At 33.0% G+C, this 12,963-nt stretch overlaps 1 protein-coding gene across 2 annotated transcripts in view; it reads left to right on the top strand.

Moving 5' to 3' along the window:
* LOC149961926 (extracellular serine/threonine protein CG31145) overlaps window positions 1-10,699 on the top strand; it is a 190,401-nt gene extending 179,702 nt beyond the window's left edge. For both annotated transcript variants that reach the window (XM_090177359.1, XM_090177369.1), the window contains 2 exons: window positions 2,077-2,158; window positions 8,990-10,699. In XM_090177359.1, coding sequence (XP_090033485.1) covers window positions 2,077-2,158; window positions 8,990-9,272 — 365 coding nt within the window. In that variant the 3' untranslated portion in view covers window positions 9,273-10,699. The remainder of the gene's footprint in view (window positions 1-2,076; window positions 2,159-8,989) is intronic.
* Window positions 10,700-12,963: the final 2,264 nt, after the last annotated feature.

Here is a 12,963-nt window from a genome sequence, read left to right on the forward strand (position 1 = left end):
TTTATAAAATGCCAAAGAAAACGCGATGTCATAAGTAAATGACGAAATAATTATGTCAGGGCCCACATAAGTCCTATTAATCCTATAAAATCCTATATTTTCCAAAATGTCCTATAGCATCGTATATTTTTAGCAAAATCCCCAAAAAGTCCCATTAAATCCTATAAGTTTGATATTTTGCCCATTTCAAATCCCGCTACTCAATTAATTTGCTAGAATTAGCTAAAGGATAAATTCCTATACAAAGTCATTCTAGTCTATTATTTTATTAGCTACTAGTATTTTTTGTGATAAAATGGTTAAATAGTTCCTATTTTTTAAGTGTAAATCAAAGAATTTTTTAAATGCATAAAGTTAGTAAATGAAATAGCATATATAGTCCTATAAAATCCTATAATTTTGAAATAATAGTCCTATAAAGTCCTATAATTTTGAAAAATAATCCTATAAAGTCCTATATTTTTAGAAATATAATCCTATTTTTCCTATAAAAAAATTAAAGATTTGAGTGGGGGCCCTGTACTATAAATAATCAAAAATACTGAAAAAAAATATTGCCCGTAATAAATAATTAAAATAAGAAACAACGATTCGGTATTATTTCGACAGTAACGAACTTCCGAATGTTCTATTTACTTCTGACATCGTGGTTTTTAGTATTTTCGAAAATACACTATTTCGCACGATCATATTATCATTTGTGGTTTCAATTGAAAAACGTAAGCCTTGGTCACCAAGATCTATTTTCTAACTTGGAAATGAAATTGTAGAATGAACTTTTAAACTAATTAAAAGCGTAATTCCTTACACGTCTCCGAGTGCTATCTTCACCGGTTTAATCTCTCATTCTTTAGAAATTCATTCCCCAATTTACTTACAAGTTAGCTATACCATAAGTAACATAATTATCATAAGTATGTCTGTACGCAAAGATTTTCACCGATCTGTTTTTTCAGAGAAATCACGGTCTAGTTCTAGTGTCTAAATAGGCCCAAGGTGAAACATAGCACTTCCAAGGACGATAATGCCCTACCCATTTAGGTTGCGAGTCCGAGTCGGAGCTTAATAGGCTAGAATGTCAGTGACGAAACAAGGTTCGATCAGAAAATAAGCATTAAAATAATAGTCAGTGTCATACTTATTGGTTTTATGTTACTTTTGATTCTAGCCTTTAGTGTCGAAAAAAATCCGATTAGAAAATTAGCAAGAAAACAATTGAAAGTTTCACACTTATTTTTATCTTGCTTATGATTTTACCCTTCAGCGTAGAAAAAAAGGTTGGGTCATAAAATAAGCATTGAAACGATAGTATCACACTTATTGTTTTTATCTTGCTTATGATTCTAGCCTTCAGTGTCGAAAAAAAGGTTATGTCAGTAATTAGCATTAAAGCGATAGTGTCATACTTATTGGTTTTATGTTACTTTTGATACTAGTCTTCAGTGTCGATTAGAAAATTGCAATAAAACAATTGGAAGTGTCACACTTAAAACATTTATCTTGCTTATGATTTTACCCTTCAGCGTTGAAAAAAGGTTGGGTCAGAAAATTAGCATTGAAACGTTAATGTAACACTTTTTGTGTTTTATGTTACTTATGATTCTACCATTCAGTGTCTTAAACAATTAGGTCAGAAAATTAGCAATAAAACGATAGTTTCATACTTATAGTTTTTATGTTACTTATGATTCTAGCCTTCAGTGTCGAAAGAAGTGTCGATTAGAAAATTGCAATAAAACAATTGGAAGTGTCACACTTATTATTATATTTATCTTACTTATGATTCTACCATTCAGTGTCTAAAAAAGATTGAGTCAGTGAATTAAAATTAAAACGATAGTGTCGCACTTATTGTTTCTTATTTTAGGATGATTATACCCTCCAGTGTTCGGTCAGAAAATTAGCATTAAAACAATTGTCAGTGTCACACTTATTATAAGAATTATGTTACTTATGGTGTTACCGTTGAATATTTCAAAATCTTTCCAATATTTGATCGATATTTTCGACATAATTTATCTGATACTGTGATTTTTATTTTTTATTTTAACGTTGCGTGTTTTGAATTTTTGATAGGTAACATGGATAGGCACCACTATGAATTCTTTAAAATCTACGGTAACAATAGCTTCGCCATGCACCTGGACAACGGGAGAGGGTGAGTTCCTCTTCAATGTACTTCGATTATTGGTTTTTGGCGTAATATCATTTAAATGGGACTTGATAACAACCCTCCGTGCTTTATCGACTCGTCGTTAATGGACAAAGCAAAGCTCCCAATATAGAACGAAACTATTCTTATTTTCCCAATATCTGCAATTTAGGAATCTATTCGAGTGAACTGAGAAAATGAAGATGCTATAGTAGCTTTTGATTTCATGATTCCCTGAAGATAATCTCCGCCTACCCGGAGAGGAAAGCAATTATGTAATATAACAGGGTTCATACTCGACCTGGAAATGTCAGGGAATTTGAAAATGTTTCCAAAAGGTCCGGGAAAAGTCAGGGAATTTGAAAATGTATCCAAAACGTCAGGGAAAAGTCAGGGAATTTGAAAATGTTTCCAAAAGGTCAGAGAAAAGTCAGGGAATTTGAAAATGTTTCCAAAAGGCCAGGGAAAAGTCATGGAATTTTTAAATGACCCCAAAGAAGTAAGGGAATTTTAAAATGACCCCAAAGAAGTAAGGGAATTTTAAAATGATACCAAAAAAGTAAGGGAATTTTAAAATGACCCCAAAAAATAAGGGAATTTTAAAATGACCCCAAAAAAGTAAGGTAATTTCCAAATGACCGCTAAAACGTAAGGGGATTTTAAAATGACCCCAAAAAATAAGGGAATTTTAAAATGACCCCAAAAAAGTAAGGTAATTTCAAAATGACCGCTAAAAAGTAAGGGGATTTTAAAATGACCCCAAAATGGTAAGATAATTTTAAAATGACCCCAAAAAAGTAAGGTAATTTCAAAATGACCGCTAAAAAGTAAGGGGATTTTAAAATGACCCCAAAAAAGTAAGATAATTTTAAAATGACCCCAAAAAAGTAAAGGAATTTTAAAATGACCCCCTTAAAAAATCGGGCAAATAAATTTTGAAAGGTGTACGTAATAAATATTTTTCAAACCATTCATTTATTCTACAAAAATGGTCAGTAGAAATTCGGCAAATTGGTCAGGGAAAACCTGGAAATGTCAAAGAATTTAATTCCGGAAATTTTGTACGAACCCTGTATTAATTAATTAATCCAAGCCTGTATAATATAAGAATTAAAGACAAAAAGAAAATCTACGGTCCCAGCCAATTGAAAATAACATTTAGCAGACGAAAATGTTATTTTAAAAAACCTTTACTAGGTGTCGTAATTGTACGATGTTCAAGGGAGATTGCATCCTCCAGAAGAAACTTTCGCACTCCTAGATCGTACCAGGGTTATTCGATTTTAGGAGGTTGGATGACAGAAGCATTCCCATGGCGCCCATAAGTCAGACTTGCTTTACCAACATTATTAAATATTTACTGAAAATATTGGTTTTTTAAGTTGTAAAAGTAACTAAATTTAATTAAATTATTTTCGTAAGAAATCAACCTCTGTAATTGAGGGCGCTGTAAACAAATTCAGTTATGTCTATTATGCAACGTTCAATTCCATTCCTATAAAATCCTATAAGTTTGAATTAGTATTAAATACCTACTTACTTAAAGGCAGAATTTGCGATCGAAAACTATCGCCCTCTTTCGATTGAATGTTGGCGCCTCTAGTGACAAATAAATAGAAAATTCAAAAATTTACTTAAAAATTAAATTTTATTCTAAATTTTTTGTAGCATTGTTGCGTATACTAAGCTTAAATTTTCCATCAAATCCTATATTTGAAAAAGTCAACCCTATATTATCCTATATCATTTGACAAATATATTGAAACGTTTTCAATAAGGAATTTACAATTTTGGCGTGATAATCCAACCTCCTACAAGTTAAATAACCCTGGTCGTACTTGAAGAAACGCTTTCGTGTTGTTAAGGTAGAGTTAGGTAAGGCTAGATGAAAATAGATAAAGTATGATTGAAAAACACTCAGTTACATCATCAGGACTGGCAGGGCCGGATTAAGACTTTATGGGGCCCTAGGCCCAAGTTAATTTTGGTGCCCCCTTTCATTTGAGGCGCTTCCTCAATTTTTAATTGAGAAATGGAAGGAAAATTCATTTTGCTACCAGATTTAGTATGTCATCAGGGGCTTGACGGCAGTCCGTCAGAGAATGTGACAATCAAACGTTTTTGGTTCATAGGGGTGGACGCATTTACTAAAATTACTCCGGAAAATATTTTGTGAAAAGCAAATGATTAAAGTTTTGTACTTTTATTTTTTTTCGAACCCTCTTGGTGCCCCTTGTAGGCTTGGTGCCCTAGGCCCCGGCCTATTCGGCCTATTGGTTAATCCGGCCCTGAGGACTGGGTTCAATTGCCTGTCCTCGTCCCAAGGGCGTATCCAGGATTTTATTTCTGGGGGGGTTTTGAGGAAAAATTTCAAGGTGGGGGTGCTGACGGAAGTTTCACTGATTTTTATTAGGTACCTCCCCCCCGGTCATCAGCATTTCGGGGGGGGGTTTGTAATTTTGGCCTTAAAAAACCCGGGAAAATATCTGAATTTGGCCACTGAGTAATATTAAAACCCTCCGAATTGAATTTTCTGTGTGCGTGTGAAACTGCGACTATTAATTACGGGCTTATTCGAACAATGTCCCGGAAGTGACGTCAAACGAGGGAAACGGTTATTGAGTAAACAGGGCGCGCTATCTGGTGAGGCTAGTAACAATCCGCGGAAGAGCAGCCCTTTCGATGCCCTGACAATCTCCCTATCGGTTTTAATCGTTAATTATTTATTAATTGGTTCGGAATCGTAATTAGTCCCTTTAAAGTTTGCCCATTCAACCGCTCGGAGTGCTCGTTTCCGAGAAGTTATTAGAGATTATCGCGATGCTTGTTTTCGTGAAGAACTCTTGGTAATTAGTTCTAGTTTCGGACTAGTAATTAGTGGGAATTTCGACGCCCTAGTGGCGCTGCTGGCCTATTATAATTATCAATCGTACAGCGGGATTTATTCCTTCTACGTGTAATTATAATCGTTACGCTTGTATCTTAAGACGTAAAGGCGACATCTGATTATTAAGATTGGAACTATTTATAGCCGCTTCCTTTAGGGTTGTTCGGTTAGTTGAGTTTTCGATTAATCGATTGTCAGTAGTCGAATTAGGAGTTTGCGTCGTTTGAGAGTCAATTATGTCATTTTTGAACTGTAACCGAGTTACTAAATTAAATTAAATTCGTTTAAATTGATGTACCACTCAGTCTCAGCTTCTCAGAACAGTCGAGGATTTTGTTCGATGGAGACAATGACAATGTCCATTTATTCAACTGGTAGTTTCGACAAAAAGTGCATATTCCATTGGTAGCCCTGTCAAAGTTTATTTATTCCAATTGTAGTGCAATAAAAAACATTGTCGAAACTACCAATTAAATAAATAAATATGGTCAAGACTACCAATTGAATGAATACATATGGTGAAGACTACTAATTGAATAAATAAATATGGTCAAGACTACTAATTGAATAAATAAATATGGTGAAGACTACTAATTGAATAAATAAAAATAAATATGGTCAAGACTACTAATTGAATAAATAAATATGGTCAAGACTACTAATTGAATGAATAAATATGGTGAAGACTACTAATTGAATAAATAAATATGGTCAAGAATACCAATTGAATAAATAAGTATTGTCCAAACTACCAATTAAATAAATAAATATTGTCAAGTCTACCAATGGAATAAATAAATATTGACAAGACTACCAATGTAATAAATAAATATTGTCAACATAATTATTCAATAGTTCTTTTTATAAAATAACCTTGGCCATCTTGTTGAAATGTTGCCTCCCCGCTTCAGCTGTGGATCCGTTTTCTCTCCCACTAAAGAGTTTATGAACTCATTCTTAGGCATTGGCTGAACTATTCCAGGGAAACATTTCAACAAGTTGGGCAAGCGTAAAGACATTTTATAAAATCAACTATTAGTAGTTTCGACAATAATTATTCATTCAATTGGTAGTTTCGACAATATTTATTCATTCAATTGGTAGTTTCGACAATAATTATTCATTCAATTGGTAGTTTCGACAATATTTATTCATTCAATTGGTAGTTTCGACAATAATTATTCATTCAATTGGTAGTTTCGACAATATTTATTCATTCAATTGGTAGTTTCGACAATATTTATTTATTCAATTGGTAGTTTCGACAATAATTATTCATTCAATTGGTAGTTTCGACAATAATTATTCATTCAATTGGTAGTTTCGACAATAATTATTCATTCAATTGGTAGTTTCGACAATATTTATTTATTCAATTGGTAGTTTCGACAATATTTATTTATTCAATTGGTAGTTTCGACAATATTTATTTATTCAATTGGTAGTTTCGGCAATATTTATTTATTCAATTGGTAGTTTCGACAATATTTATTTATTCAATTGGTAGTTTCGACAATATTTATTTATTCAATTGGTAGTTTCGACAATATTTATTTATTCATTTGGTAGTTTCGACAATATTTATTTATTCAATTGGTAGTTTCGACAATATTTATTTATTCAATTGGTAGTTTCGACAATATTTATTTATTCAATTGGTAGTTTCGACAATATTTATTTATTCAATTGGTAGTTTCGACAATATTTATTTATTCAATTGGTAGTTTCGACAATATTTATTTATTCAATTGGTAGTTTCGACAATATTTATTTATTCAATTGGTAGTTTCGACAATATTTATTTATTCAATTGGTAGTTTCGACAATATTTATTTATTCAATTGGTAGTTTCGACAATATTTATTTATTCAATTGGTAGTTTCGACAATATTTATTTATTCAATTGGTAGTTTCGACAATATTTATTTATTCAATTGGTAGTTTCGACAATATTTATTTATTCAATTGGTAGTTTCGACAATATTTATTTATTCAATTGGTAGTTTCGACAATATTTATTTATTCAATTGGTAGTTTCGACAATATTTATTTATTCCACTGATAGTCTCGACAATATTTATTTATTCCACTGATAGTCTCGACGACGCGTCTTTTTAAAACGAATAACACTTGTCGTCTGCTTAGAATTTTGACGCGCCCCTGGAGACGGTCGTAGAAAATATAGCAAAGGAATAGAAACTAAAACTTTAACAACATTCTAAAATGTATCTGGTACAAGCAAACTACCCCGTGACGATAAACCGTCTGAGTTGCGTATTCCAATTCTGTATTCTCTATTGTAGAGTTAATGAAGCGTAGGGTTGTTTCAACGCCATCTATGATCTAGGCCTTAAAATAAGAGGAACTTATTGAACTGAAAATAAAGTAATATACATGTATAAATGAAATGAAAATCCGGTTTTCTCTGTTCTCAACAATAACAATAATCATTATTATCAAGAATGTATTGGGGTTTGCAGAGAATATGTGACCGCCACTTTAGCCTCGTGTTTCCCTGATTCCCGAATAGACGCTTCAATAAAACATCTTCAAGGAAATCACCAAGAAGTAATATTCATAGAACCAGGACCTGCAAACTACTGTTTATATAGTGCTTGTTGAAATAATGGAAACTTTCAATTTGAAATTTTTCAATTTCAATTTTTTATTGGGAATCCTTTTTTGTCTTACATTGGTTGAGGGCTAAGTCATAACGAATTTTCACCTGTCCGGTATGCAACAAATGTTTCTTTTTTAACCAGGTAGCTTTTTTGACATAATAAGTCTTAGCAAAAACACGACGTTCTATTTGCATGTGAAATATTTCCATTATTTCAACATAAACACAGGGTTGCCACGGTACCTGAAAAACATGGAGTTCCTGGAAAAGTCAGGGAATTTGAATATGGGTATAAAAATCAGGGAAAAGTCAGGGAATTTTAAAAATTAGTCTAAAAATCAGGGAAATGTCAGGGAATTTAATTTCGGTTGCAAATAGGAAACTTTTACTAAAATATAGGTTAAAATATACAAAATCTTGGCACAAAATAAGTCAGGGAAAATCTTCGGAAATTGTCAGGGAAAACCTGGAAAAGTCAGGGAATTTGATTGTGAAAAAACTGTGGCAACCATGTAAACAGTAACTTGCAGGTCCTGGCTCTCGGATATATTAATTAATTAATTTGGCGATTTCCTTAAAGTGTTTTTATTGAAGCGCCTTTTACTCAAGGAAAGGCGGAGGCAGTGATGCCAGATCGAGGGAAACTAGACCGAAAATTGGAAGTGGAATTAGCGGCCTACTTCCAGGGGCTAGTAGGCCACACTTTGAAGCTCTCTGGCGCTCTTTTCACTCATCGTAGGAAAATGGGGGAAAAAACAGGCATACTTCTCAACTCACCCTGTTACAGCGAGAACGAGAAATTAAATATAAAACTGAATTTATCTAAAAAAAAGTGTGAAACAACCGGGAAGGGTTCGTACAATTAGTAGCCGCGATTAATTTCTACAATAAACGATCAAAAATCGTTGGTTACAATGGGCGGAGACATGCACCAAATTAAATAACGTTCTACTCTCCTTCACAATAAAAATGCAACTGACTCTTTTTATTTGATTTCAAAAAAAATCGTTCACGGTTTACATGGCGCGCGTTATTTTTTTTAGCAGCTCGCGTCTTATATTTTATGTGAATTCGCGCGTTTAATTTCGAATATACAAACGCGTAAAGGGTAATTATTTAAATTAGTAAATAACAAAATATATATTTTGTTTTAAATGCATAAAGTTAGTAAATTAAATAGCATATATAGTCCTATAAAATCCTATAATTTTGTAAAAATAATCCTATAAAGTCCTATATTTTTAGTAATATAATCCTATTTTTCCTATAAAAAAATTGAAGATTTGAGTGGGGGCCCTGAATACCTGATCGTAATGCGTGATTGTTTTAGGTTCGGCAAGGCCCATCACGATGAGCTGTCTATTTTGGCGCCACTAACTCAGTGCTGCATCTTCCGGCAGTCCACTCTGCGCCGCCTGCTGGAGATTCACAACGGGCCGCGGAAGCTCAGCGAAATGATGCGGGTCTCCATGAACTTGGACCCCATTAACCCCGTTCTGACCGAGGCCCATCTGTTGTCCCTCGACCGCCGACTCAACATCATACTCTCCGCCGTCAGGGACTGTTTGAGGGACAAGAACGCCGACGAAGTACTGGTTTACACGGACCCTTAATTTCGATTTAAAAAATTGAGTTTAAAAAAAATGCCGGTGAATTAACGAAAATAATATTTTAAGTACTTTAGCCACTCTGAGATAATGTTACTTTTTACGTGAGGGCGTAGTAGTTACCCTTACCGTCCAAGGATGGCGCTGTTATATTACAAAATACCGTCGTTAGGGTTATAATCTTATTTGGAAAATAAAAACTCGAAGCCAAGTCTTAAATTAATTAAATTGTAGGTTGCCGGGTTTCGTACATAGATGGCGGTTAGAAGGTGTACAAAACTCTACAGGGATTTCTTTCCATTGCGTTGGAGAAACACTAAAATGGACTTCCGGTTATTTTATATTTTTTATGATGATTTCTCAGTTAAGACTCTCTACAATATTTTTTGTTCGTGTGTTGACTAGTCTTTGTGGTTCCTAAAAAAGAACTTTAAAATTAAGCCTTGGTGGTACAAATTAAAATTATTTTGCATTCCGATTAAATAATGACCAAATTATGAAATTAAATTAATATTTTAAAAAAATTATACCCTTTTTAATTAATTAATTTATGAGCCAATCTTCTATCACAGGTAGCTTCCCTGAAATTTTATTTGGACTTTTAAAAATCATAGAGAAAATCATATCGAAATCATGTTACTAGGTAAATGTGATTTCTTTTTTATACTAAGCCCTTAGCCTAGGCCTATCATGACATTTTTTTATTTTAGTGTTATCAGAAGTAAATGAACCGAAGTTATCAGCCTGCTATAATTTTATATCTCATACTAACAAGTGTAAGTGCATTTTCCATATGGGATCTCCCTTTAATCGATGTTTTCAAGTTTCGCGCCTTCATAGCTCCACTATCGCCATCTTGCGGCTAGTAGGTGATGACGTGTATATCGAAAGTGTATACCCACAATTCCCTAGTGCAATTTTTGGCGGGAACTGAGAAGGGGGGACAGTGGCATAACTAGGAACTCCGCCCCCCCCCCCCCCGCGAAAACGACTCGAGGCCCCTTTAAATTGTACCGATTTTAATCATAAACGTTTGGGGGCCCCCCGCACCGCGGGGTCTGCGGGGCGCTATTTACGCCACTGACGGGGGGTTACGATGGATTTTCGTCTCCCCACGTTAAAGAAAATGCCTTTTAAAATTATGGTCCTCTCCAATAACTTCGGTTCATTTACTTTTGGTGTTATGGAAATTGTAAGTAAAAACAAAACTTAGCTACGGACCAAAGCACGTATTTAGTCGTGTAAATGTTGCGTTTGTTATTGTATATGTTCAACAGAAAAAAAATTATAAATGTATATTTTGAAGGAAAAAAATCTTTTAAATCTCTAAGAGATAATTTATGTAAAAAGTGTATAAAAGAGAAATTTACTCAAATTGAGTATAGTATCAAAAATATTGTTGTGCTCAAACAATAAAGATGTTTTTTTTAATAGTTAACATTTATTGTCTTCGGCTTTGGCGGTTTGAAAATAGCGCCAAATTAAGACAGCATAGCGACCGTATCGCCATCTACTAATAGCTGGTGAAATTGCTACCCAAGAAAAACTAAGATAGTTTTTGGGCTACAAGTATCCCCCCGTTGGCGTGGCCGTAACACATATCTCGCACCTGATTAATCAAATGGACGAGCGGACTGTATTGTCCCACCCGTCTCAATGGCTCATAACGAGCTTCTAAAAAAAAAAAAAAGTTTTTGGGCTAGAATAATTGAAATAAAATTCAAATAATGGAATATACTGAGAAGAAGGTTAAAATAATATTTTTAATTTTACAAAAAGTCGCATAATGTAATTTCCAATTTCTTTAAAAAATAACGTATATTGAATTGCTACACTTTTACTCGAAGGGAATTCTCGCTAGGTGTCGCTTTGAGTTTCCTGATCCACGGCCAACTTCGAAAGCGTGTACCGCGCTTTAGCGGCCCCGCCAATCGCCTGAATTTAACGTGTATATATTTTCCCGCCAGGGCTCCGCTACGACCAAAATTTAACGTTAGTCAGATAGGAAAAATCGACTAAAAACAACTTTTTTTAAATGAATTCTAAAAAACATTTAATTGAACCGAATGTAGGTTAATATTTAAATAATAGTATAATATTTTTTTAAAGATTTTAATTTTTTAACGGGGTTTATAAATTATTATTATATCGTAATACTTGAAACACATGTAAATAAATAAATAAATAAATAAAACAAAAAGTGAAAAGAAGATTCAATGTAACTTCAGGGTAAATATATTATTTTAACATTTTTAATTAAATAATATTAAGTTAAAATATATTATAAGCGCAATAAATTATAATTTTAGGTTTCAACAAGTTTTAAGCTTTCGTCTTTTTAAACCTAGAATAATATTGTATATTTAGTAAGGGCCAGTTTGTAATTTTATCTGACTGAAAATGTTTTAAATAATAAAGGTACAAACCTGAAAAGAAAAATCATCCTCCTTGAAATGCAGGCTGCAGACCATCTTTTGGTACAAAATCATCCCGACTTAGGTTTTTAACCATAAACTTCTAAGGCTTTCTTCGCTAATAAACTCGTGAAAAGGTAGGTCTTTTCTAGTTACATGGTTTGATGTACAATATGGTACGCAACACGAAGGCATTGCGATGAATATTTCTATATTTTACCTATTTAGTTCCAAAGATGTTTTTTATCTTTAGTTTTAAAATTCTTACTCTTAAAACTAATTAGATTTACAGAAATTTCTACCTAATTAACGAGTTTATACTCGTTAATTTGCTATATATATACTATTAATAAAGATTTGTTATTATTAAAGATTTATAAAGTTTAAGAGATACATTATTTACGCATCAAAACGCTCTGAACACCTCTACAGCCTTCAAAACTATGTGTTATAATATAATGTTTAAAAAAACGCGTCTCTTTTTCTTCATTTAATTTTTATAAGGTAATATTTTTTTAAACTATAAATTATACATAAATATATTGCGAAAAGATAGTTTAACTTACTATACCTTGTTTTTTTCTAAAAAAGAAAGTGGAAAACCGAACAAAAAACATTTTTCCGCGATTTCGCTTGTATTCCCCGCCTTTGGCGATAGTAGGTTTTGGGTCGTATGTAGCGCCCCTATCGGGATTATTCATACACGCAAATTAACATTAGATGCGAGGCGATTTACAGGGCCGCTAAAGCGCGGTACGCGTGATCGAAGTTGGCCGTGCCTGATCACAGAAATAACTTTCTAGACCAAGTTTTACATTATTTTTAAAACGATATCAGCATATATTCGTTTAATTTAAAATTATTTTTAAAGAAATAAATGAGTAGAGTCTTAAATTTTCTGAGAAAATATATTTTCATAAAATATAGAAAATTAAGAACAATTACTCGAAAAATAGATTTTCCAGAAACTGAACAAACAGGGTTCGTACACGACCTGGAAAACCTTGAATTTTAAAATGATTCCAAAAGGTCAGGGAATTCGAAAATGATTCCAAAATGTCAGGGAAAAGTCAAGGAATTTGATAAGGGTCCCAAAAATGTATGGGAAGTTTAGAACGACCCCAAAAAAATCAGGCAAATAAATTTTTTAAAGAAAATATTTTTCAAGATTTGTACCTCAAACCATTCATTTATTCTACAAAGATGGTCAGGGAAAACCTGGAAATGTCAGGGAATTTAATTCCGGAAATTTTGTAAGAACCATAACGTTCTTCACGAAACTG

Source organism: Leiobunum rupestre, chromosome 1, assembly GCF_980474605.1.
Source record: "Leiobunum rupestre chromosome 1, qqLeiRupe1.1.hap1, whole genome shotgun sequence".
NCBI lineage: Eukaryota > Metazoa > Arthropoda > Arachnida > Opiliones > Sclerosomatidae > Leiobunum > Leiobunum rupestre.